General features: G+C 41.4%; 1 protein-coding gene across 1 annotated transcript in view; it reads right to left on the bottom strand.

The window, feature by feature from the left end:
• The window catches only part of SORCS3 (sortilin related VPS10 domain containing receptor 3), a 606,008-nt gene that overhangs the window by 277,687 nt on the left and 301,690 nt on the right, over positions 1–26,631 (bottom strand). Inside the window, exon 4 of the mRNA XM_032608449.1 lies at positions 16,668–16,826. Within this exon, the coding sequence (XP_032464340.1) occupies positions 16,668–16,826 (159 nt within the window). The remainder of the gene's footprint in view (positions 1–16,667; positions 16,827–26,631) is intronic.

Genomic DNA, 26,631 nt, shown 5'->3' with positions numbered 1-26,631 from the left:
ATGGACTACTCCCCAGGAAAAAAAATAATCATAAACTATTGATACACGCAACAACATGGATGGATCTCGAAATATTATGATAAGAGAAAAAAGCTGTGTAAAAACAGAGTACATAATGTTTAGTTCCTTTTATATAAAATTCCAGAGAATGTAAACTAATCTATAGTTACTGTGAACAAATGCCCAACTGTGAATGCTGTGAGGGGATGAAGCAGGGCGAGAGGAAGGAATTACAAAGGACAACAAGGGGGTGATGGATACACTGACTTTCTTGACCTTAGTTATGAATGCATGGGCGCATTAGCGTCAAAACTTATCAAATTAGTACACTTTAATGTGTGCAGTTATTGAATATCAACTATACCTCAATAAAGTTGTTTATAAACACCTGCAGGCAACTCACAGAGTGACCTTAGTTTTATTTTAAACAATGTTTATGAGCACTTAATGCCAAGAGAATACCCTAACTCTTCTATACATATATCTTCAAGATATAACTCTTCAAGTGCTATAGAAAACATATTTGAAGCTAGGTCAGACCTTCTCCCTAAAATATGCTCTCATAATAATCTACAGTCTTATTTTGTCAGGTCTGGCATTTTCACCATAAACACCTTTGGGTCAAGCAATTTCACAGTACAACTAATTAGCCGTAATGCAATTTTGCCATAAAAGATAAAATAACTGGTTGACAATTTGGCTTCATTTCATCATTGACACACTACTCCCATTTTTATATTGTTTAAATCTTAGGTCTCATAATGGTCTATACCGTGATGAGTAGACATGGTGGTCTGAAAGTAGCGGATAACAATTGTGTTCGAAAATATGGTGGTAAGAAAACTTACTGGACGTATGAGACAAGAGAGTGCAACGCCAGACTGCACACTATACTAGAAAACGATAACAAAGCAGTTTGCAAATCTTTCAGTAAGCCCAGTCACCCTCCCACGCGTCAAAGCCAAAAGTTTACCAAGCTATGGCAAATATAAAAGAGGCGGCTTGTACTTCACACCAGGCTTTGGGAGCTTTAATTATCCAGTCTTTGTCTGATTTAGATACAACAGCTTGTTCACTCATGCCATCTTTACCAAATTTATCACACAACATAAGTTGGAGGCAAAAGAAGAAGAATCAAGCTCCTCCTACGCCCCCAAAAAGAAGTGATTACATGATTCCTGATGAGGTTAAGTTTCTTGAAAATGGTAAAAAATTTTTGCTATTTGATAGTATAGAACATGATGTAGATAGAATTTTGGTAGTTGGCACGAACCTGGCTCTGATGATTTGGTGTAATATAAGAATTGGGCATGTGATGGAACAGTTAAATGAAGTCCAGATATGTTCTACCAGTTATATACATTACCTATAAGAAATAGCATCCTTCCTCTGTTTTCCTTCCAGGGAAATCTGAAGAGATTTACAGCAGATTTTCCTATATCGTGAAGAATCTACATCCAACATTAGATCCTGAATCCTTAACGATCGACTTTGAGAAACAAATTATCATAAGTTTCTCTAAGATATACCCGAATATGATGATAACTATCGATCTACACATATTTTAAATGTATTCATTTCTTTTGTATTTTCATTTTTCACAATGAAATCTTTTTTTAAATGTTATTACTTTTCATGTCTCATGGTGTCCTTTTTAATGCCCCTCTTTTATTTTCATTATTTTATCTTTTACAGCAAAATTTTCCTCTGGCCAGTTAGTTATGCAGTGAAACTGCTCGCAGTGAAACTGCTGTGGCAAAGATTCAATACCTAGAACCCTCTGCAGACTTACCACCATTGCCATCAATTACTCATTTGATCAATGCTTCTCTTTCTATGACAGCAGAGATAGTATCAGTATCCTTCATTCCCGCTTCGCTAGGTCCTGGTACACAGTAAGCGCTCAATAAGTACTTGTTGGATACAGTATTTTGACCTGGTGTCTGGGTGGTAAAGAGCAGGCTGTTGATACTTGAAATTAAATACACTAAAAAATAAGAGATGGTTTCTGCTCTTTAAGCTTTTCTTCATTTTCCCATTTATTTTGTCGATATTCATTTTAGAAAAATTTTTTTCAAGATTCTAAAACATGAATCTCTGTTAGAGTTTGTTAGAATTTGTCTGGTATCTGTTAGTAAGTTACTTGGGAGAAAAAAGACAAACGTCACAGCATACCTTTCAGTTATTTTTAATGATTAAGTTGTGATACCTGTAATGGTGATTAAATGAATAATATCAGCTTTTTACCTGATTAGTAAAGTGGCATTTTTCAGCATCAAAAAGGGAAAGAGACTGTATAAACCCAAGGGTAGGCAGACTCTATCAAGCGTAATGATCTGCTAGTCAGACCTGAAAGCTCCCTTCTGGGGCTGGAGCCTCTGAGCTAGAAGGTTCCAGAGACCATCCATGCCTCCTATAAACACAGGACAGAGTAGATTCCTCAGCCATCTTTCAGAATCTTAATTATGAAACATTCAAGTCCAATATTAGTAAAATAATATTTGAATAGAGAAAAGTTAATCTATCTTTTCTTCCTCACTCATTCCCAGCTAGCTATCATAAAGCTTCTGGATTACAATCCCTGGTATCTCTACCAAGCGCTTCAAGTTAAAAAGTCTCCGTTTTAAAGCTAATTCTTTTTTTTTTTTTGCGGTACGCGGGCCTCTCACTGTTGTGGCCTCTCCCGTTGCACAGAACAGGCTCAGCGACCATGGCTCACGGGCCCAGCCGCTCCGCGGCCTGTGGGATCTCCCCGGACCGCGACACGAACCCGTGTCCCCTGCATCGGCAGGCGGACTCTCAACCACTGCGCCACCAGGGAAACCCAAGAAGTCTCTGGTTTAAAAAGCCTGTTTCAAGAACTTTCTCAGACAGACACTGCTGGCTGCTGCCTCTGGCACTCAAGAGCAGCCAAGGGAGGCATGGGGCAAAATGTCAGAAAAGCAGCCGAAGGGAAAAACAACCACAAAAGAAGGTCGTGTCCCCTCCATGTTACACCCTGGTGGCAATGCCTACTAGGGCCTCCCCTCTCCCGTTCAGTGTGCTTGAGAAACAAACACCTCCTGTGTCAGGAAAGAAATGTGCCATGGGCACAGCTCACGGCCTTAGATATTTTTGCAGGCAATCAGACTATGGGATCAATGGTGTCCTTTTGGCTTTTGCCACGTAGGGATTATCAGGCTCCCCTTCTTCCTGTGACTTCTATGCAGTCACCAAGTCTGCTTCTATTTTCAAATCCCTCTATAATTTTTTCCCCTTTCTTTTCAACTCCAAAATTATTATCTTAATTCAGGTCTTCCTTATCTCTTGCCCAGGGACAACTTAAGATCTTTGGATGTCCTAAACACTGAGATACATTTTGGTCTCTCTACCCCTCATGTACTTAAAAAATATAAAACCATAAAATAAAAAGTTTTCCAGTACGCTGATGTGAAAATAGCTTTTTTCTAGATTTTTCTTAAAAGTCGAGAAAGCTTTCTCTAGAAAGTCAGATTTGCACTGAGTTGTAAAAGATAAAGAGATAACTAGATAAAGAAGGAGAAAAGGACTCCCGGAGGGAAGTGTCTATGTCAAGGTATTCTGGGCTGAACCAAGAGGATACATTTCCCTGTTGCATGAGTGAACAAAGGGCTTGGGAAAAGGGCTAGAAAGTAAGACAGCATCCAAACTACGATGGTCTGTGTGCTGAGCTGACTTTATCTTCCAAGCTATGGGGAAGCCAATGACGAACTGTAAGAAGATGTATAACACCTTCAGGTCATTCAAACCTCTTTCTGTGAGACCTACTGACATTTTCAAATGCAAAGAGAGAACAAAAATCAAGCACCAGAAACAAAATCAAACACACCAAATCTAGCTTACACAAGCAAACAGCCATGATTCTCAAAAATAAGTTTCTAGCAGAGATTTCTTTCAAACTGTTCCCCAGTGTTCTCCATCTTTTCTCTTGTGCCCTCCATGATTCCCTAACTTAACCCAGGGTCAAAGCCCTTGAGACCTTCCTGACCAGTCTCAGGGACTCTCATGAGGTTTCCATCCCAGGGATAGGCCTCACCCTCACTTCCTTAACCCCCCACCCAGCTTCATAGCACATCCTTCCTGGAGGCTGGTTCCATTCCACTTGCCTCAGAAGCAGTCATGCTACACAGAGGAGACTCTTACCCTCTCCTTACACAGGGCATTACAGACCCAAAGGGCAGTAAGACTTTCATCACTTAGCAACCTGGACATGCATTTATGTTACGGGCTAAACTGTATCCCCTCCAAATCCATATGTGGAATGCTAATCCCCAGTGCTTCAGAATGTGACTATATATGGAGATAAGGTTTTAAAGAGTTAAGTTAAAATCAGGTTATTAGGGTGGGCCCTAAAGCAATATCCTACATATAAGGAGAGGAAATTAGGACACAGAAACACACAGAGGGAAGACTCTGTGAAGTACAAAGAGAACAGCCATCTAGAAGCCAAGGAAAGAAGCCTCAGAAGAGACCAACCCTGCTGACACCTTGATCTCAGACTTCAAGCTTCCAAAACTGTGTGTGAGACCTTACATTTCTGCTGTTTAAGCCACCCAGTCTTACAGCAGACCTAGCAAACTAATACAATATGTGACAAGACGGGGAACAGGTTTGTGTTTATTTCCACCATAATTCCTCTTTGGGGGAACTCTTCTTCTTTCACGACCGCATGGATCAGTGTAAAGAGGAGTCATAAGTATGACCTAGATGGCCTGTATTTGGATCTGTGGATGCCTGGGCTTCCAAGAAGTAGGTGCAGATAAGTAGAGGATTTTGTCTGCTGTGGGACAGAAGGCCCACTGAAGCCAGGGGAAGGTCAGTGAGTGTGTTAGTTTCCTCTCGCTGCTGTAACAAATTACCACAAACTTAGTGGCTTAAGGCAACAGGAGTTTATTATTTTATAGTTTTGGAAGTCAGAAGTTCAAAAGAGTCTCCTGGGGTTAAAATCAAGGTGTCAACAGTGTAACGGGGGGAAAAGCCAAATCTGACTAGATGTTGGATCTGTTTCTTTTACTTTAATCTTTGCTTCCTGTTGCTTTTGTTCACTAAAAGGATACTGTCTCTACATAATGGCCTGCCTTGGGGAACCCTGCCTCTCTGCCTGAATGTTAAACCAAAGTGCCTTTGCTCAGGGAAACATCCGGACCCTGTCCACCTGTGGATGGCTGCAAGAAAGAAGAAATTAACACATCCCCTCCCTGAGGCTGGCCATTCCAGGGGACATTTGCAAAACTTATGGCCTTTTTACTTTACTTCCTCATCTCCTCCCCCTCTCTGTGCTATAAAAGAAACTGGCATCCAAACCCTGATAAGATGGTTATTTAGAGACATCAGTCTCCCATCTTCTCGGCCTGCCGGCTTTCCGAATAAAGTCCTCTTCCTTGCCTCAACACCTCATCTCTGATTTATTGGCCTGTCGTGCGGCGAGCAAAGCGAGCTTGGACTGGGTAACGACAGGGCTTTCTTCCTTCTGGAGGCTTTGGAGGAGAACCCGTTTCCTTGCCTCTTCCAGCTTCTAGAGGCTTCCTGCATTCCTTGCCCCGTGGCCGGCCCCATCTGCAAAGAACATCATGCCAACATCTGCTTCTATTGTCACATCTCCTTTTTAAACTCTTCTGCCTCCCTCTTATAAGAGCCCTTGTGATTACACTGGGCACACCTGGTAATGCAGGACACCCTTCGCATCTCAAGATCCTTACCTTCAGCACATCTGCCAAGCCCCTCTTGCCCTTTAGGGAAGAGTATTCACAGGTCTGAGGATTCAGAGGTGGACATCTTTGGGGGAGGGAGCATTTATTCAGATTGTAACAGTGAGGAAAACTAGAGGGTGGCACAGTCCAGGAGGAACTTAGGAACACAGAAATGTCAAAGGAGGTGAAAATTTATATACTGTGGCCCCCGTCCTTGACCTCAGAAATCTTCCGCTACCACCACCAGTCGTAAAATGCTTGTCATAGTTGGTTAGAGTTCCCCTAGGAGCAGACACTGAGACAAGAACTAAGTAGTTTATTTGGGAGATAGTATAGCAGTAGAGAAATTACAGCCAATGGAGAGCAGTTAATATACAGTATGTTATAAAGCCAGCTAACTCTCTGGGCAACTAGAGTTTAATCCCATTGGGAAATTCTGGAAAAAAAGTGTAAAACTCTTGGGAATCGTTCCACATGAGAAGCGAGGAAACCACGGTGTCGCTACATCAAATTTTGTTGGTCATTGGCTGAGGGCTGCTCCCACATGCTAATTCCCTGGTACTTCTATAGAAATGGGTAAAGTAGCCTCTAGAGCAGGGGTCCCAAACGGCCCCCGACCGCCCCCCCACCCCACCCCGGGTCGCACGGCACGTGGTGAGCGGCAGGCGATCGATCGAGTGAAGCTTCATGGGCTGCTCCCCATTGCTCCCCGTCGCTCACATTATGGCCTAAACCATCCTCCCCATCCCACCCCACCCCCCGTGGAAAACTGTCTTCCATGAAACCTGTCCCTGGTTCCAAAAAGGTTGGGGACCCCCTGCCCTAGAAACTTTGGAGAAAGCCCGTCAGCAAAGAAATGCAAATCTTGCAATCAGATGTCAGTGGGAGCATTTCTATTACAATGGGAATGCCAAATGGATATGGGCAGGACATCCTCCGTGTCTGCTAAAATTAGATTTCTCATGGAAATCAGTGACATGGCTGAGTTTTGCATCCTCATTGATGTGGGGCTGAAACAGTCCATAAATATGAGGTAACAGCTGACATCTGGACTGCACAGAGAATAAGCACCGACAGAAAGCGACTTCTGTGCTTGTCTTACACTTTATGCCTATAAACCGGTCACTACTGCAACCCATTCTACAGTCTCTTCCACTGAAAAACCAGCCCCGAACTCCTTGTTTTCCGGCCCCCCGTTCAGGACTTCCGTAGCATCCCGTTTCCAGTATTTCCCTGGTCCAAAGTTAGTTTCCCCCTCCTCTCCCACTCCCACCACATTCGGCTTAGACAGAAGAGCAATCTGCGGTGCTACAGATCTCTACTGCTCTTTTGAGTAGACAAAAATAAGACTGGACAGAGTTTCCCTCCACCTACTACTTCCTCCCTTGATTAAAAAAAGAAAATTAAAAAAGAAATTACAAAAATAAAATCCCCAACTGTTATTTTCTCCTTTCATTTCGCTCCAAGTCCTCAGGCCTTCCCCTTCATTCTCAGCCATAAATCAGGCATTTCTGGAGTTTCCATGTCCAAATGCACAAGGACAATACTCATGTGGGTCCTTTTAAGTAAGAAATCAATGCTCTATAATTTAATTTTCTCCTCTCACATTAAACCTGCCATTCTCCACATAATTGGAGTGATAAATGCAGAGTCAGACTTCATCTTCCTGACTTTCATACCTATCGGTACTCCAAATGCAAACAATTGTGACATTCGACTTTATAAAAATTACCAAGCACACCAACTTCCCTTAATTAAACCATTTAAAAGTTGCTTTTGTTACATTTAATGAATGATATATTACACTGCAGTGAAACATGCAGCGATACAAATACTTCACAATGCTTCCAATTAAGACTCACTTCACTTATGCCAATTGACAACACAAGTGTTCCACACTTCATTCAGTTTGTGCATTTTAAATGAACTGGTTAGTGAGAAGGGTGCTTCTTTGCTAATGAGTTTTGTAATCAAGGCATCTATTTTAATTTCAAATTGGCTAGGTTGGGGGAAATTGCTAGACTAAATGGCTGGTACTAATTAGGATTATAAAAGTATTCATCATGCCACGGAATTAACATGGGGGTCTGATTTTCCTGCATTTGCACACTGCTTGAGTTTTGGGGGAAAAAAATCTTGACAAATTGTCTTCTCTTTAGCAAACTGAACAAACACTATATCTGTTTTAGCCCTTCTTTTCATTTAAAGCATAATACATATTCATGGTTTGTAAATGAAGTGAAAGGATTTCAACTTCTATCTTCATTACCATGTTAAAAGATGTCTCCATAAACTTCCTTAAAAAACCCAGATTATAGTATTACCTATTTGAATGGCAAAGACTTGTTTAATCTACATGTTAACCCAAACACTGGAACAAGTGGATGGGAAAAGTGTGCAAAACTGGATGAAACCCGAAAAAAACAACAACTGCTTTGTTGTTTATTTTCTTCCACAGGCAGAATTACCTAGTCCTATGACCTATCATCAGGAAACAATGTGATGGCTTTCCTACTCAAGGTTCCAACTCGGGCAAGTGCCATCGGCTGGGGACGTGCTAGAAGAAACTAGATTCATCTGAAGGTCTGGCCTCTGTCCAGCTGATTTTGTCGTCTCACGAGTACTGTGTTCTCTGGGGTTAAGGGTCAATGTAAAGTGGCCTCTATGGGATTCTGCCCTGAGGCGGTGGAAAGTCTGTCCATCTACTAGCCAGAGCGAGGTGTGGTGGTCATAGTGGGGGGGGTCTCAGCCAGGCTTAGAGGAGCAGGCCAGGCCCCTCACTTTCTGGGTGACCTTGACCAGGTGGATATTGCCTTCAAGAATCATATGCTCACCTGTAACTTGGAAATAATAACACCCACTTTGCAGATTCCGACGCAGATTCAATGTAACCATGTATATGAAAGCACCCATCAGTGCCCACAGACAGGAGATACTTAATGACATATATCTCCATTTCTGAGAAGCGCCTATATGTTCAACACCGACTAACGAAACATGGGGAGTGTAAGAGTCACTAGGCGCAAACTCCAATTCATTGCGTGTGTCTGCACCTCTTGGCCCCAGAGTATTTGTTTCCATTACAGCTGTCAAATCAAATAACCAAACGCTAATTCAATTTTAGGATATAGCCGCAAATTTCATCTGAAAAATCACCAGAATAAAGCGCTTCCTTAACATCCATCTCTAGTGGGTTCTTCTAAATAATAAAACCTCTATCTATCACTGAGTTGTAAATAGTAACGATTGAGGTTATATCCAACAAGAATACTTTCTGTTAGGAGAAAAAAATAGTTCCTAGAGTTTCACAGTTCACAAGGGACCACAGTGAAAAGCAAAGCTAAAGAAAAGAGAAACGTCAGACTTGTTATATTCCTAGTTAGGGAAATTTTCCTCTACACCACATTGCCTCTTGAAAATGTAGTTTAATAGTGACTTGAGATGATTTTACCTAAATTGGCCTTATTCACACCTAAAATGTTTTTTAAGATCACTGCCTTATAACTGAACATAAGCTATGTTCAATAAGCTGTTCAAGGTAGAATACTTTTCAGAATTCTTTAATCATAAAATTAATCTATAATGAAATAGTACAAAATTTAAAAAACAAATGTTATTAAAAAACAAACACAATTCCATCATCTTAAGATAACTCAGGTAATGTTTGGGAATATTTCCTACCATTTAAAAATTTTTCTCCTTCCTTCCCTCTTTGCTTCCCTCCTTCCTTCATCTTATTTTATTTGTTACATACTTGTATTCAAAGAGCACTTGCTTATTTAATATGAATCATGTATGCATTTATATATACATATAATACATGCAATATGAGATATACATGTATTAAATAGATATTAATATGTATCCATGTTGCTACATGGTCATCATGACCACCATTTTAATGGCTGAATAATATTCTGGCCAATGTATATATCCTGATTTAAAGTCCCTTGGGGCTCCCCTGGTGGCGCAGTGGTTGAGAGTCCGCCTGACGATGCGGGGGACACAGGTTCGTGCCCCGGTCCGGGAAGATCCCACATGCCGTGGAGCGGCTAGGCCCGTGAGCCATGGCCACTGGGCCTGAGCGTCCGGAGCCTGTGCTCCACAATGGGAGAGGCCACAACAGTGAGAGGCCCGCGTACCGCAAAAAAATAAATAAATAAGTAAAGTCCCTTAATATTGGGCATTTAGTAAATTTCTGTCCAGATTTTCCCATTACGAGTGACTTTGATAACCATTATTAGGCTTAAATCTTTTTGGTATTATGCTGTTGGTGCAGTCTCAGAAGTGAAGTCACTGAATCACGGGATCAAATTTGTGAATATGTGCACGTCTTCTGATACATGTGGCCAAGAGGTTCACCAGGAAGGAAAACCCATTGCAGACCATCAATACAGTTTCGTAATAACGAGTTTCACCGTAATTTTGCCAACATTGGGTATTTTTCTTATGGCACAGAAAGGAGCACATATTTTAAAATACAACCTATTAAATTAATTTTAAATGAGCATCTTTTGAAAGCTTCCTTATGAATTCTCTGGATTAGTTAGACTTACTGAACATTAATGAATTCTTGCCTTTGGCTTAGACTAATTCTCTAATGTGAATATTTTTAGAAGTCTCCTTCTCTGTCATTTACCTCACTTGATATCTTCCAACCTTTCTTCCAAAGAATTCACCTTGTGTCTATTTCTCCACCAGTTTAGCCAGCCATAAATCATCTGCATGAAATTAAAAATGACCCAACTGATAGCAGTCCCACTGCGGGTGGAAGGTAATGACTGAAAAAGTACACAAGGGGGATTCTGGGATTCGGGTCATGCTGTGTATCTTGATCGGGGTGCTGGTTCCATAGGTGTATTCAGTTTATGAAAATTCACTGAGCTCGTGGTATGTGCACTTTTCTGTATGTATAGAACACTTTGACTTAAAATGTTTGAAGACTGACCTGACTTTAAAAGGCCAGGTGCTATCACACCAGGGGGAGTGGTCAAGGTGGAGGCAAAGAATGGAGGGAGGATAGAAGGTGTGGCAAGGTCAGGTCGACTGGGTCGTAAGTCCAGAGAGGCCTGCAAAGGAAGCAATAAGCAGAAGAACTCCTAGTTCCAACTGGAAAACTGGAAACCTAGGGTCAGAATTAGGCAAAGGGATCAGAGTTAGGGACCCTGGGCAGCAGTGTGAGCACTAACGACCAGTGCATGGGTAAAGACAAGGTCACTCCATATAGGAAGGGGTGGAGGAACACAGAGAAAATGGTTGCGTTCAGCCAGAGGAGGCTGCATTGCGTGACCCCTTGCCCACCTGTAGCTGTAGTCACCTCTTTCACCAAAGTATTGCCACGCCTGAGTTTCTACCCTGAGAGCATAACTGCTTTGGGAAAAGTGTTGTTGGGAAGAGATACCTGCGTACCCTTCTTAATACATATATACGCCGCATCTTCCATTAATTATTTTAGCAAATGTTCTTTTCCCTGACAGAACTGTGGCAGGTTACCAAAAGGAACACATAGGAGGTAGCGGCAGAGAACTGAAGTCTGGGACACGATATAGAAAAAGCAGGCTTAGGAGGACAAAGGCCACCAGATCCATATTTTGCTGAAGGCTGTTCCTTTGAGCTAGCTTTCTCGCAAGCAATGTTGCAAAGCCTGGAGATTCTTACTGCACCACCACCACTGACTGCGAGCTAATGTTGTACGTTAAACCAGTTTGGTCACTCAGAACTCAGCTCAAATAGGTTAATCCTAACATCTGAATAACACAGTGGCTGTGCCACCTTTTTGATACAAAATAGGGCCATTCTTGCTTGGCCCACTGTTTTTGTTTTCACCTTCAGGAAAGTGGCCTCATGGAAACTGGTGTTTCTATGGTGATGGAGATAACACATTTCTATTGTATTGATGAGACATCTGTAAGATCAGCGTGGGCTCCCCCTAGGTGAGTAGGCCTATGGATTTTTCTTTCTCTTAAATTATGCACATATGATTTTACAGGCACAGAAAAGGACCTAATGAAAATGCAATGTTTTTCTTAAAAAAGAAAAAAGGCACCCTTCAGTTCTAGTCTTATTCCATGGAAAATAAGCTTCAAAACCATGAGCATCCCTAGTCAATCCCCATCAGCTTTGTCCCCACCAGGTGGGGAGCCACGAAACCTGCTCCTGTCAATGGCTGCTGAGGAACGTTACCATCACCTGCTAATCCTGGAGGCTCTGAGTGCAATTACATTTCTAATCTGAGGGTTTACATGAGAATATAAATGAAAGGAACAGCTTCATTTGTATCCAGCATTCTAGAAGTACAAGGTTAAACTTCCCTTTGAATTTTCAGGCCCTCCACACACCAGATACACCCTAATTCACCAGTGTCCTGCTCGTGTGTGGCAGCACCAGGTAGGGTCCAATCAGGAAAACCTACCTGGAACCACTGTCATCTCCTCTGCTGCAGACCCTATTTTGCCAGTGACCCGACTAAAATTGCATCAGTTTCCTAACCAGCTTGTCACTCTGTTAGCTACTATGGAACTTGGCAGGTAGCCAGACATAAAACAAAAACAAAAACAACAACCAGAAAAGCCCCATAGTTGCATACCCACCTCCCTCCCTACTACCATAACAGCAACCCTTCATTATGTGTGCTAGTGTTTCAGAAAGTGGTTTTTACGTTGAAATTATGGGCAATTCTAGACCAGTCTAGCCCAGAAGCATATGAAAAATAATAAGTCTGAAATCCCATTGAGATCCTCATCTCTGATGACTAAAGCAGCTAGATTTGTTAAAGTTTCATTTTGTCAAGAAGATAAATGATAATAGAGAGCTCTGCGATCCCACCTCTCAGGCAGAAAAACAGCTATTTTCAACTCTCCGTCTCCGTGGAAGGCCCCCTGTCCAGGACGTATGCATCTGTAAATACATGAGCATTTGCCCATTTAAAAAAAAAAAAACTATACTGAGTCTTTTGTCAAAATGAGGGATGTTTAAACACCCAGCTTTCTATAGCTATGAGAACAGCACCTATCTCTTAAGAGGACTGCAACGTCTTCAAAACCTGTCTCAAAATCTTTCAAAAGTTCTCAGTTACAATAAGATTACTGAACCATCCAGCTAATCCAAAACGTCACAATGTGAGCTGTTTCAGTCACCAGCAAGGAAGTAGCCTGATGGGAGCAAAACAGAATCCTGCTTCTTAAATAATGGGTAAATATACAGCTCTCCTAAGATGTTCTAGAGCTTTGGTTCAGAGAGGAGAGGAGAGGAGTAACTTTTATTATGTCCAATTGGTCAACCATAACCTATTATTTCTGCTATTTTTTTTAATCTCAAAGATTTTTTATAAAACATCTCCAAGCGTCTTGTACCCAAGAAAGAATCTCTTGTTTTTACTAAGAACTGAGTCAGTGAATATTAAAATGCAAGATGGCAGGAGAATCTGTAAGGCAGAGGGGAGCTGCCATAGTCCTTGTGGCAGGACTCACAGGATGGCCAGAATAGAAGGACTTGGTCAAAGGCTCAAGTCACACTGAGCAGGACACAGAAAGGACTTGGCTAGATCGAGGCACAGCAGAATTGGAGAGGCATGATCCTTCAACAGGGTCAAGTGCAAGGTGCATTTGCCCCCACCTCCATACGCCTTCATAGCTTTGGAAGTTGGAAGGCTTGGATCACTTTCACCCCCCACCAGGCCCTGACCAGTACAAGCGAGCCATGTTTCCCAGGTGATTCACAACCTGCCATACAGCATCTCAAGGAACACAACGTCATGTGCAGCTCTCAACTTCTAGACACAATTTTGTTCTATCCAGAAGGTATTTCCTTAATTCTCCAGCAGTGCCCTTACCGAGTAAGAACTCCTAGCAAGTCTCCTACAGCTTTGGGGTAGCAATTTGGAAAGTAGAGCAACTGGATATTGTCCTTTTAAAATATCATTCAATTAGGTCTTTTGTAATACATACAACTAAAGAGATAGCCTTACCAATTCTAAAGAAATGGCTAGTGCATTTCATCAAAGGCACAATAATGGAAACATTGATTCACTCCTCGCCACAAACATCTCCCTTTGATGCTGCAGTTACCTTAATACTAGCACTTTTCATTTTCTCTAGAAGAAACCAGCACCTCAATACATGCACATCAGAGAAGGCAGCAGTCTGAAGTAAGACATTGGTATATCAATCTCAACCACCCTTGCATCTTCACCTGCTGCTCCATGGCATCCCTCTCTTTGACTCTAAACCAGTAAATTACCCTGAAATAAAGAAAAACTCTGCTGTAAACTGGATGCCTGGATGATGTTTTATGGCATCTCTACAAATGTTGCCAGGGGCATCATCGACCTCCTCACACCATTTATTTAAAAGAGTGGCAGGGCGCTGGTTAGAAACTTTATGGACCTGAAGAACACTCAGCCACTTCACACAAAAGATGCCGACAAGAAAGAGAACTTAAGGAAGAATACATCCGGAAATGTGCAGTGTGATTAGAAAAATCCAGCAGCTCCCACTGCCACATTTCCAAATATCCTTACCAAGTGAAAAAGCAACCACCAAGTAGGAAAGTATCTTGAATGCATTATATCCACAAGGGTACATCACAAGCAATGCCGTAGATGTTCTCAGTGCTGTGGAGTTGGAGAAAAAGAAGAGTCCTTCTATAGACACACAGGCATATTGCATTTGGTTTATTAACCTCTTGGCATGAGACGTCTGTTGCCTCTAACCTAGATTGTCTCTGCATAAGTAAAAACATGGGTTAAGGGTTCTGAGTTTCATCTAAATAAATTACCATACCATTTAACATCCAAATGATTTTTTTTTTTCAATGCATCTTCAAAATTCCTAGCTATACTAAGCATCTAAACTCACAGACTATCTGACATTTGGCTAAGTCTTTCATACAATATCCACCTGATGTCATGAAAGAAATGTATTTGCAATGGCTTTTGCTCTGCAAATGTCATGTGGGTGTCCTTAGGGAATTGCATTTAGCACCTGGCGCCTACCATGAGGCTCTATTAATGAGAGATATAAAGGTTATGTTGAAATTATTGTTTAAAGGTGCTGACATCTCACACACACACGCACACACACACGCACATGCACACACACTCATTTACAAATTATATATTCAAATATATACTGAAGAGCAACTGTTTCAGGACTTAAGAGAGAACAGAGAGAAGAAGCTATTTCAACAAAGGTTATTCTGTAGATATCTCTATGCAATATCGTGTTCATAATTATCCATTTCCTTTCACTGATTGAAACATTGTTACACAATAGTTTGGCATCAAACACTGTACTAAGGTTCTGGAGAAAGCAGGAAATACAAAGAAGAATTAAGTCTCTTAGGTATAAGTTGGTCAGCTATAAAGGGCTCATTACCATAGCACCAATGCATTCATCCACTAATTCATTTGCCTAACAAATACTGATGATCAGTAGGTAGCAGGCACTGTCCTAGGGTCTGGTGCTACAACTGTGAGTGAAACCAGACACCGTCCTGCCTTCCTAGAGCTTGCAATCTAGTGAGAAATGCAGATGATGCCAAATTCACATCAGTCAATGGAAAATCTCAACCGTGACAGGTACCCTTGAAGGGAAGGGTGCATAGCCTTACGAGAAAGAACACCAAGGGGGATTTAACTTTATCAGGGAGTTTAGGGAAGACGTCCTGCAGAAGTGATGCTACATCTGAGATCCGACAGTGAGGAGGTGTACTTTAGGGAAGAAGACCCCAGGCCCAGGAAAGGGAGCAAGGGGGACAGCTGGGGCGGGGAGGGGACTGAAAGATGGCCATTGAAAGGGAAGTGCTAACAGTGAGTCAGGAGAGAGAAGGAGGGACCAGACCAAGTAGGTGCTAATAGAGCCTACTACGGAGGACTTTGGTCTTTTTTTCTGCGAGTAATGAGAAAATGCTGAAGGAGTTTAAGCAAAGGCATGAAAAGATCTACATTTGGGAAATATATTGTTCAGGTGATAGTATGAACACATACTACAGGAAATATTAAGGATACCTCCTAGGTTTGCAACTAAATGAGTACAATTAGGGAATACTGGAAGAGAACCAACTATGCTGGGGGAAGGTCAAGAGTTCATCTTTGGAATATGTTGAATTGAGAAGCTTTTGAGATACACAGGAGACAAGGTCAAGTACACAGCTGGATGTATGGATCTGAAGCTCAAAGGGAAGGACTCACTGGGCTACTCTATCTTGGATGTACTTTTAGAAAATAATGAAATGGGGCTTCCCTGGTGGCACAGTGGTTGAGAGTCCGCCTGCCGATGCAGGGGACACGGGTTCGTGCCCCGGTCCGGGAAGATCCCACATGCCGTGGAGCGGCTGGGCCCGTGAGCCGTGGCCTCTGGGCCTGCGCATCCGGGGCCTGTGCTCCGCAATGGGAGAGGCCACAACAGTGAGAGGCCCGCGTACCGCAAAAAAAAAAAAAAAATAATAATAATAATAATGAAATGGACATGTTTGAGGCTTCCCTCCCTGAGAACAACGGTTATATTCCAATTCAAAGCAGCAGGTGTGATGGGATATTCCTAGACTTGGAGTCTGACAACAGCATCCAAGCCCTGGCTCCTCCAGCTAGTAGCTGTGTTTGAACAAGCACCTTAGCTTTTCCGCACCTTTGTTTACCATAGTTCCATAAAATTATTATGGATATACATTTCCTACTTACAGCACAAGGTTGTTTTAAAGGTCAAATGAGTAAAATCATAGAGAAAACTATCTCAAGCCTGTGAAATGACAAATAACATTGTCAATAAATGAAATATATCCGCCTGCATATTTTGTTATGAAAGACTAGAAAGGAAAGTTAATCAGCTGCAGACACAACCAGCGTGGCTGGAAGGATACAATATCACTGAATCCCCTCCAGCGTTTGGACTGACTAAGCAAGTGCTTTTCACCGGGTGGTACCTGAGTGACAGGACATGAATGAAAGCGGTATCTGTTCACCTTTTGATCCAGACTGTAGGCCAGCACCCAGTCCTCTTGCTTGGGGTGGAAGAGCAGACTCTGGATATAGAAGGTGAGCCGGTATTTCTGATAGGTGGCCCCTTCATCGGAGCTGATCAGTATACTGCTCTCCATCTCAGGATCACTAAGAAGCATGATCTAAGGGGAGAGGAGAAAATACAGACAGAGTTAGTAGGAGAGAATAAATAGAAGAAAGTAAAGCATAAATATAAGGTCATCTGTGTTTGTACAGCACAGCACAGAAAGGGGCATCTGGGCCTCTAGATGAAATATTGATATTTTTCTAACCCAATTTAGTTCCTCATTGCTGAATTGAGCTAAAATACTGTTCAAGGTTAGGTCTGCATACAAACGAGGACTCATTTTTTTGAGGTCCTTCTTTTCTTTTCTTTTTATTTATTTATGTTTTTTGCGGTACGCGGGCCTCTCACTGCTGTGGCCTCTCCCGTTGCGGAGCACAGGCTCCGGACGCGCAGGCTCAGCGGCCATGGCTCACGGGCCCAGCCGCTCCGCGGCATGTGGGATCTTCCCGGACCAGGGCACGAACCCGTGTCCCCTGCATCGGCAGGCGGACTCCCAACCGCTGCGCCAACCAGGGAAGCCCGAGGCCCTTCTTTTAAATACCTTCATTTTTGATGTTTGTACTTGTACTTTTAAGTACCAGAAGTTTATTCCCGTGGTCCTCTGTCCCCTGACCTCAGGAGCATCACACCTCTGCTTCCTCATCTTCCCTCAGTCAATTCTCCACGTCACTCTTCATCACGCTACTGCTCTTACTGCTCTTAGTCATGAAAGAGATCCCACTGTTTTGTTCTTTCTAAACTGTTTTAGTGATGTAATTGATTTAAGTGGTTTCATGACCCTTTTGCTCTAGATGTTTTCCAAAGCACATATCCCCAAAGGCCTTTGGGACAAATACTGATGCTCAGGAAAGTTTGTCCTCCCCAAGCCAAATGGACAGAGTGGTGTAGTGAAAAGGCTTTGGCACCTGAAAGAGCACATTCAAGTATCAACACTTCTGTGTCATACTGTCACCTTGCAAAGCTACTTCACCTCTGGAGGCCTTGGTTTCCTCAACAAGAACTGGATCTGACAATCCAAGAACTGGCGTTGAATGCTTGGCATAGTACATATTTTTGACAAGTGATAGCTATGGTTACTATCGACCTCTCAGGATTTAAAAGCCCCTCCAGTCAGTGCAATTTGACTTCTACTCACAGGACCTCAGTGGCATTGGTCTCACTAAAGGTGTGAGTGATTTTCTAGTATTTAAATCCAATAAACACTGAGATACTCAGACCTAGCTGTCCCTTAGTTAAACACTTAGCAGTGACAATTCCATCCCTCTGGAAGCATTTTCTTCCAGGGGCTTCTGTAACACCATACTTCTCTGGTTCTCCTTTCTACCTCTTTTGAATACTCAACTTTCTCTGATTACCCTTATAATATGGCTATTCCTCAACCCTCAGTTTTGACTTTCTTCTCTTTTCGCTCGACACACTGTTCCTCGGTGACCACTTCCACCCTCACTTTTATTTATTTTTCTCATTACCACCTTTCTGGAGACAACTCGTAAATTAAATGTCAATCTGAGGTCTCCTCTGACTTTCAGACTTGAAAACTCAGCTGCCTGGTGCCTTCTTCTATTTGGATGTCTCACAACACCTCACACTCAGCATGCCCCAGGATGTACCTCATCCAAGCCCTCTTCCCCCCCAGGGCTTCCTGGTTCAGTGAGTGTTTCCACCAACCACCCATCCCATGAGGAGCCGAATGCGCAACACCATCGCTAACTCTGTTTTTCCATTCACCTCCTATAATTAATTAGTCTCTAAGCTCTGCGTATGTTACCTACTCATTAACTCTAAAATCAGATCCATTCTCTCCCTGCCCATCGTGATTGCCTTAGTCCAAAATGTGACCATCTCTGTATTGGATTCCTGTAAGACACCCCTAGTCATTCTCACAGCTTCAACCAGTATCCCCTCCAATTCACTTTGCACACTGTGGCCAGAATAATCTAAAACCATTCAGGGGCTTATCTTTGATCTTCCTATATTCTAAAATTCTTAAAATAGCCTGGTATGATCTGCCCCTTGTGTATGTGTTTGGTTCCATCAGCAACAAAGCCCTTTTGACCTTTATCACCCAGCTCCACCCAACTTCTTTGAATTTCCAATGTTTGCCCAGTGACTGAATGAGTTTATTTCCTCTTATAATTTGTCCTGTCTTGGGCTGTACTGCCACCAGTTATTAGGGCTACTGCTACACACAGTCTGCACCATGGGGTCCAAAGTACCAAGTAAAGTAAAAAAAAATGTCCATACCTTATAAAACTATTGAATACTAGGATTTTAAAAATTTACCCATAGTATATATTAATATTATGAGGTAAGCTTTAAACAAATTCAATGCCTTTAACTGCTGAGATTCATAGTGATTTTCCTCTTTTATTCCTTTATAGCTTCCAAGACAAGTCTACTTTCTTTTTCTCAAATACTTGCTTTGGCTTCATTGAAATAAGTTATTACTAGTTATCAGCAAATTTCTGAGAAATGGATGCAGTATAGTTTTTTTCTTTTTTTCCATTCATGTGTGAATAATCTAGGGGAAAAGCTCTTAGATGGGTTACTCATAGACAATAACTTTCTCCTCCCTTGGCACTGCGAAGGGTAGGGACTACTGGTAAAAGCACCCCTGCTGCCCTTGAAAAAATCTAAGAGGATGCACCCATGCTCCTTGCAGAGTCTGCAAGGACAAATATACAGGGAAAGAATGAAGCTATCATAACCACCTTCTCTTGCTTCCTGGCACGTACCGATGAGCTACATAACAGGCGATGAAATCATTTCTCCCCTGGTGCAGAGAAATTAAACTGCTTATTTTATGCAGGTATAAAGAAGCTTCATGCCTATGATTTTAATTAGAAGGTAAGACCAACATCATAAATGAACTTTATTTTATATACCATGAGTTACAATATACTGAATAAGGGTTACCATCAAATACCTAGTGCAATGTACTCTCTTCGTCCAGCCGTTTCTTCCTGCACACACACTACACACTTGCATACACAAACACACTAAGGCACACACAAATGAGGCATATGTGTGTGCACACATACGCTTATACACATATCACTGTGGCACACATATGCATGCACACGTACAGAAATACACTTATATTTAAGGTCTATTGAGATTGTGTGTTGGTTTTAGGGTGCTTTTGTTGGCAAGAGGACATTTTTATTGCAACCTTTCTCTGACATTCTCATCAGAAATCTTTTTTTTGCATATACCCTGAGAAAACCATAATTCAAAGAGTCGTGTACCACAATGTTCACTGCAGCACTATTTACAATAGCCAGGACACGGAAGCAACCTAAGTGTCCATCCACAGATGAACGGATAAAGAAGGTATGGCACATATATACAATGGAATATTACTCGGCCATAAAAAGAAACGAAACTGAGTTATTTGTAGTGAGGTGGATGGACCTAGAGTCTGTTGTACAGAGTGAAGTAAGTCAGAAAGAGAAAAACAAATACCATATGCTAACACAGATATATGGAATCTAAAAAAAAAAAAAAATGATTCTGAAGAACCTAGGGGAAGGACAGGAATAAAGACGCAGACGTAAAAGACAAATACCGTATGCTAACACATGTATATGGAATTTAAGAAAAAAAAATGTCATGAGGAACCTAGGGGTAAGACAGGAATAAAGACACAGACCTACTACAGAATGGACTTGAGGATATCGGAAGGGGGAAGGGTAAGCTGTGACAAAGCGAGAGAGAGGCATGGACATATATACACTACCAAACGTAAGGTAGATAGCTAGTGGGAAGCAGCCGCATAGCACAGGGAGATCAGCTCGGTGCTTTGTGACCACCTAGAGGGGTGGGATAGGGAGGGTGGGAGGGAGACGCAAGAGGGAGGGGATATGGGGATATATGGGTACATACAGCTGATTCACTTTGTTATACAGCAGCAACTAACACAACGATGTAAAGCAATTATACCTCAATAAAGATGTTAAAAAATATACTTTTATATACTTTGATATCACTGGCAGTGTCTGTATTCAATCCTAGTGTCTGAGAAGAATGGAAGGAGGGACATAGAAACCTACATGTTTTGGATCCTAACCTGTGCTGGGCACTTAACAGGGTATTTTATCGAAACCTGAAACAAATTATGTGACATATCATTACTTGCATTTTACAGGTAAAGAAACTGAGGCTCAGAGGAGGAAAGCAACTTGCCTATTACCTCCTCTGATGGACTCAAATGCCACCACCTCCTGCCACACACAAACTAACACTAATGCTTTTCTGGACCTTGAAATCTTAGCACTTTGTGCTTTACCAAGGGACAAGGGAATGTCAGAGAAGCAGCTCTTTATTCTTTTTTAAGCAACGCTAAGAAATCCACACACCAAAAGCAGTTTCAAGAAAGCCCCTTTCCTCCTCTAACTCATATCCACCTTTGGCCAAGAGGACATGAAGAATTAATGAATAGGAAACCAAAGGAGAAATAGAATGTTAGCGCTAAAAAAAAAAAAAGAAAAAGAAAAAGAGGGAACCATAATATTAACATAAATAGAATCAGAAAGCAAAGCCTCAGCAGAAGTTAAGCCTCAGGGTAAAATATGTATATTGTGTATGAATCTACGTAACTACTTCTATAACTACATATACAAAGAAAATCATCCCATGTCCACCAAGATTGTTACTGGGAAGAAGGGATTTCAAAGGTAAATGCCTAAGAGGGCAAAGCAGGTAAACTAAGTGAGCAAAGCAGATAAAGCAAAACAAGGAGTGGTAAGAACTATGCCGAGGGGCTTCCCTGGTGGCACAGTGGTTGAGAGTCCGCCTGCCGATGTAGGGGACACGGGTTCGAGCCCTGATCCGAGAGGATCTCGCATGCCGCAGAGCAGCTGGGCCCGTGAGCCATGGCTGCTGAGCCTGTGCATCTGGAGCCTGTGCTCCGCAACGGGAGAGGCCACAGCAGTGAGAGGCCCGCGTACCGCCAAAAAAAAAAAAAAAAAAAAAAAAAAGAACTATGCCGACATGGAAAGTATACACCTCTCCTTAAAACGTTTAAAATGAGATTGTTACAAAACAAATTTTACTCACATTCAATCTGTCTGTGGACTGAATTTATGAAATAGGAATGTGACTCTTGGCATAGTTATGACAGTTTGATCTTACAGACCCAAAGAAATTTACAACCCTTGCCTTTGAATCTTTAATTGCAGGGATATACATATAAAATTTATGGCAATACCTGTTAAGACACCTGTGAATTCTGCATTTATGTGATTTTGCTAATATAAACAGGGAAGGGTTCCCACCGGAGATTTTTTGTTTTGTTTTCTTTTGCTTTTGCTTCAGTTTGCTTTGATTCTTTTTCTAGCTTGTCCTGACACGAGATCTGCACTGGGTGTATGTACGTGCTGGAAGAGGAGAAGGGGGTCTTTCATTTCGGGTTGAACAGAGTTATTAATGCCATAGGCTCTGGGGGAAGGTGTCTTGAGTTCAAATCTTCAGTCTGCTACTTTATGTGTAAACGTGAGGATATTACCCAGTTTTTCCAATCAGTTATCTCACCTATGAAAAAAACAGATAATAATTATCTCTAACTCACAATGCTCTTGAGAGGATTAAATGAGATGAGGATTAAATGAGATAATGATTAAAGAGCTTAGCACAGGGCCTTAATGGCTAAATAAACATGAACCTGGATCTATAAATCACCCAGGATAAGAGCACAACTGCAGTCAGAAGTGATGCCAAGCAGGTTGGAGATTTGGGGATTATTTGCCTCCCTCTTGGCTCCCTGAGTTTTGTAGGTAAAATCCAAAGGGATGGGTGGTGGGGGTAAAGGGGGAATGCTGTTCAATGTGTATAAAGCTTCAGGCCTGCAAGACGATCAAGTTCTAGAGACACAACTTTGTGCTTATAGTTAACAATACTGCACTGAGCAACTGGAAGAGATTTGTAAGAGGGTAGCTCTCACGGTATACATCTTAGTGCCACAATTTTTAAAAAATGTGAAAGGATGAGGGAGAACAAAACTACAATTTACACTTATTTTACATTCTTAGTAACATTTTAAGAAAAACACACTCTATTAGCAAATAGCAACACGGCCAAAATGAACACCAATCAGTAGGTAACTGTCAATTCACTAAATACCATTGCGCTTTGAATGACCACTCTCATCTCTTCAATGGGAGGCTCTGGCCCATGAAGGAATTAAACACACTACTGCCTTAGGGGTAAGAACCTCATACAACCTGTCTCTATGGATTTGGGCATTTATAGTACATGAATTGTCTGTATCTCAGATTAGAGATGGACAAGTTTTAGAGTTTATCAACATACAGATGGTACAATATCTTTTTTTTTCTTTCTTTTTTTGGACCAGTAATTCTTTTTGTAGGATATTCCTGGGAAACTTGAATAATGGTGGCACTAATTTTAACGGCGGGTTGCAAATTACAAAAGACACAGATGTAAGTCAGCAATCAGGCAAGGCTTTGCTTCAGCAACTTAGATTTTCAAAAGCCTATAAGCTTATTTGTGTCTAAACCAGTCAAACTTAGTATCGAAGATGGCAAAATCCTCCCCAGAAATCTTTCCAGAATGCCCACCTTCCTGCTGCTGGGTGAGTCTTATAATACCCAAATTGTAAAATTAATGAGTATGTTATTTATTCGGTTGCCATGCTCTGTTTCTCCCGTATGCAATCTATAAAATGGGGTGAAAGCTATAGGTTTCTCAGTCTCTTACTCTGCCAGAATCCCAGAAATGCAAAGGAAACAAATTGTAGTTCAATGCTTTGAAAACAGTCTTTGAATAGGAATAAGTAGACTTCCTCTGAATAGAAAAGCAGAAATGCTATAGTTTACTGTATAATTGAGTTCTAATGGGAGACTCTTAGCACAGCTAGTGCTCAGTAAGAAGTAACAATAATATCAATACAAGCTCACACAGAATATAAGAGATATTCTTTAGGCTGACCCCTAAACCTACTGACATAATCAATATGTTGTTGAATATTGACTTACACCCAAATAAAGCCTGTTACAGATAAGGGTCTTCATCACAATATAACAATATACCAGCATTCGCTCCCCACCGCCCATCTATCTATTTATCTCTCTACCTAACGTCTCCTCTTATATCAGAAGTTATAGCTGGCAAGAAAGGGGGTTGCCCTCAGGGGAGATTTAGCAATGTATGGAAACATTGTTTTCTATTGAGTTATAATTAACATACAATATTATATTACTTTCAGGTGTACAGCATGCTGATTCGTATTTTTATACATTTTGACATGATCACTGTAATAAGACCAGATACCATCCTCTTACCAAACAAAGTTGTTACAATATTATTGACTACATTCTCTATGTGTACATTACATCCCCTATGACGTTTATTTTATAGCTGGAACTTTGTACCTCTGATCCCCTTCACCTATTTCATCTAGTCCCCCTCCCTGGAGACATTTTAATTGTCACAACTAGGGTCAGGAAAGAGAGTAACTGGCATCTACTGGGTAGAGGCCAGTGATGCTGTTAAATAATTACAATGCACAGGACAGCACTGGACAACAAATAATTATCTAGCCCAAAATGTCGAAAGTGCTGCTACTGAGAAACCCTGTTACGATATTTGTGCGTTTATAAGTATATATATATATATATATATATATATATATATATATATATATATATATGTGTGTGTGTGCGTGTGTGTATGTATGTATATATATATATGTATACACACACATATATCTTATTTTGGGAAAAATTTATAAACTACATATACATTTTTCAGGTAGAACATCAATTCATATTTATGTTTATATGCAAGTCCCTTCCACCCATTAGTATTTATACATGCCATTCTCTTTACCAAGATTAGACTCCTCACCTTTCCACTCCAACCCATTTTATTAAGCATATTTCTACTTGTCCTTCAGAATTTAACTCAAGCATCACCAGTAAAGCAACAATCATTGAGGCCAATCAGGAAAAAAAAATATAAAAATCCCAAATCAACAACAAAAAACAACTCAATTCAAAAATGATCAAAGGACTTGAATAGACATTTTTCAAAAATATATATATATATAATATATATCTGGTGAGGATTTAGGGAAATTGGAACCCTTGTGCATTGTTGATGTGAATTCTAAATGGTGCAGCTGCTGTGGAAAACAGTATAGTAGTTCCTCAAAAAAAATGGAATTACATATGATCAAGCCTTTTCACTTCTGGATATATGCCGTAAAGAATTGAAAGCAGGATCTCAAAGAGATATTTGTACATCCATGTTCAAAACACCATTATTAACAATAGCCCAAATGTGGAAGCAACCCAAGTGTCCACTGATGGAGGAATAAACAAAATGTGGTATACACATATAATGGAATATTATTCAGTCTTAAAAAGGAAAGGAATTCTGACACATGCTACAACATGGATTAAACGTAAAGACATTATGTTAAGTGAAATAAGCCAAAAGACAAACACTGTATGATTTCTATTAGAGTACCTAGACTAGTCAAATTCAGAAAGACAGAAAGTAGAAAAACGGCTGCCAGAAGCTGGGGGAAAACGGAGAATGAGGAGCTGCTGTTTAATGAGCATAGTTCCACCAGACGGAAAGAGCTCTGGAGTCTGGCTGCACAGCAATGTGAATGTACTTAACACTACTGAAATGTACGTCTAAAAATGGTTAAGGTGGTAAACTACAGTTATGTGTATTTTACCACAATTTTTAAAAAAACGCAGAAAGAAAAATATAAAATTAGATATGAGGGCTTCCCTGGTGGCCCAGTGGTTGAGAGTCCGCCTGCCGATGCAGGGCACACGGGTTCGTGCCCCGGTCCGGGAAGATCCCACATGCCGCGGAGCGGCTGGGCCCATGAGCCATGGCCGCTGAGCCTGCGTGTCCGGAGCCTGTGCTCCGCAATGGGAGAGGCCACAACAGTGAGAGGCCCGCATACCAGGGGGAAAAAAAAAAAATTAGATATGAGATGAGATAAAACAACTTGCTAAGAAAATCTGAAAACGAATCAGACGTATAAACACTATTTATTCAACCATTACTTACAGAGTCCTTACTTTATGCCAGGCTGTACTATAAAGACTAAGATAAGAGCAATAAGCAAACCAAATGAAAAACCCTGCCCTCAGGGAACTTGCATCCTAGTGAGGGGAGAACAGACAATACACAAACACAGAGGTAAAGTATGTAGCTTATCAGATGATGACGAGTCCTTTAGATTAAAATAAATCAGGAAAGGAGGTAGGAAGTACTGAAGGGGAGGGTCTGAAATTTGAGTAGCAGGGTCAGGAAAGGCCTCACTGAGAAGGGGACATTTCAGAAAGGACGTAGGAGTCCACTGAGCTAGGACAGAGCGAAGGAAGTAGAGGGTTGAGCGTGGGGGCAGTAGGTGATATGAGCACCCTGGCTTTATCCCAAGGGATGTGGAAAGCATTGGCGGGCTTCGAGCAAGGTGATGTAGGCTATGGCTTGTATTTTGATCCTTTAACTCCAGCTGAATAGAGCATTGTGGGAGGTGGGGGATAGCAGGAAAAGAATCAGAGAGACCAGTAAGAGGCCACTGAAATGATCCAGGTGGGAGAGGCTGATGATGGAGTGCCGTCTCAGTTACTGAGATGTGGTCCATCTGTGGGGATAAAGGAAAAGTCAAAAAGGTCTGCTTACAGATGCGCTGTAGGGAGTAAGAGAAAGAGAGGGGTCTCATTAGAAAATAAAAAGGTTTATACCTGTATGTTCATTTCAGTGTTGTTTATCATGATCAAAACTTGGAAATAACTCAAATGGTCAGGTAGGTTTTTGGCCTGAACAAGTGGGAAAACAGAATTGCTTGTTTATGAGACAGGAAAGCTTACGGG

Source organism: Phocoena sinus, chromosome 16 (assembly GCF_008692025.1).
Source record: "Phocoena sinus isolate mPhoSin1 chromosome 16, mPhoSin1.pri, whole genome shotgun sequence".
NCBI lineage: Eukaryota > Metazoa > Chordata > Mammalia > Artiodactyla > Phocoenidae > Phocoena > Phocoena sinus.
Note: the sequence above shows the minus strand (reverse complement) of the source record. Positions and strands in the feature narration are given on the sequence as shown.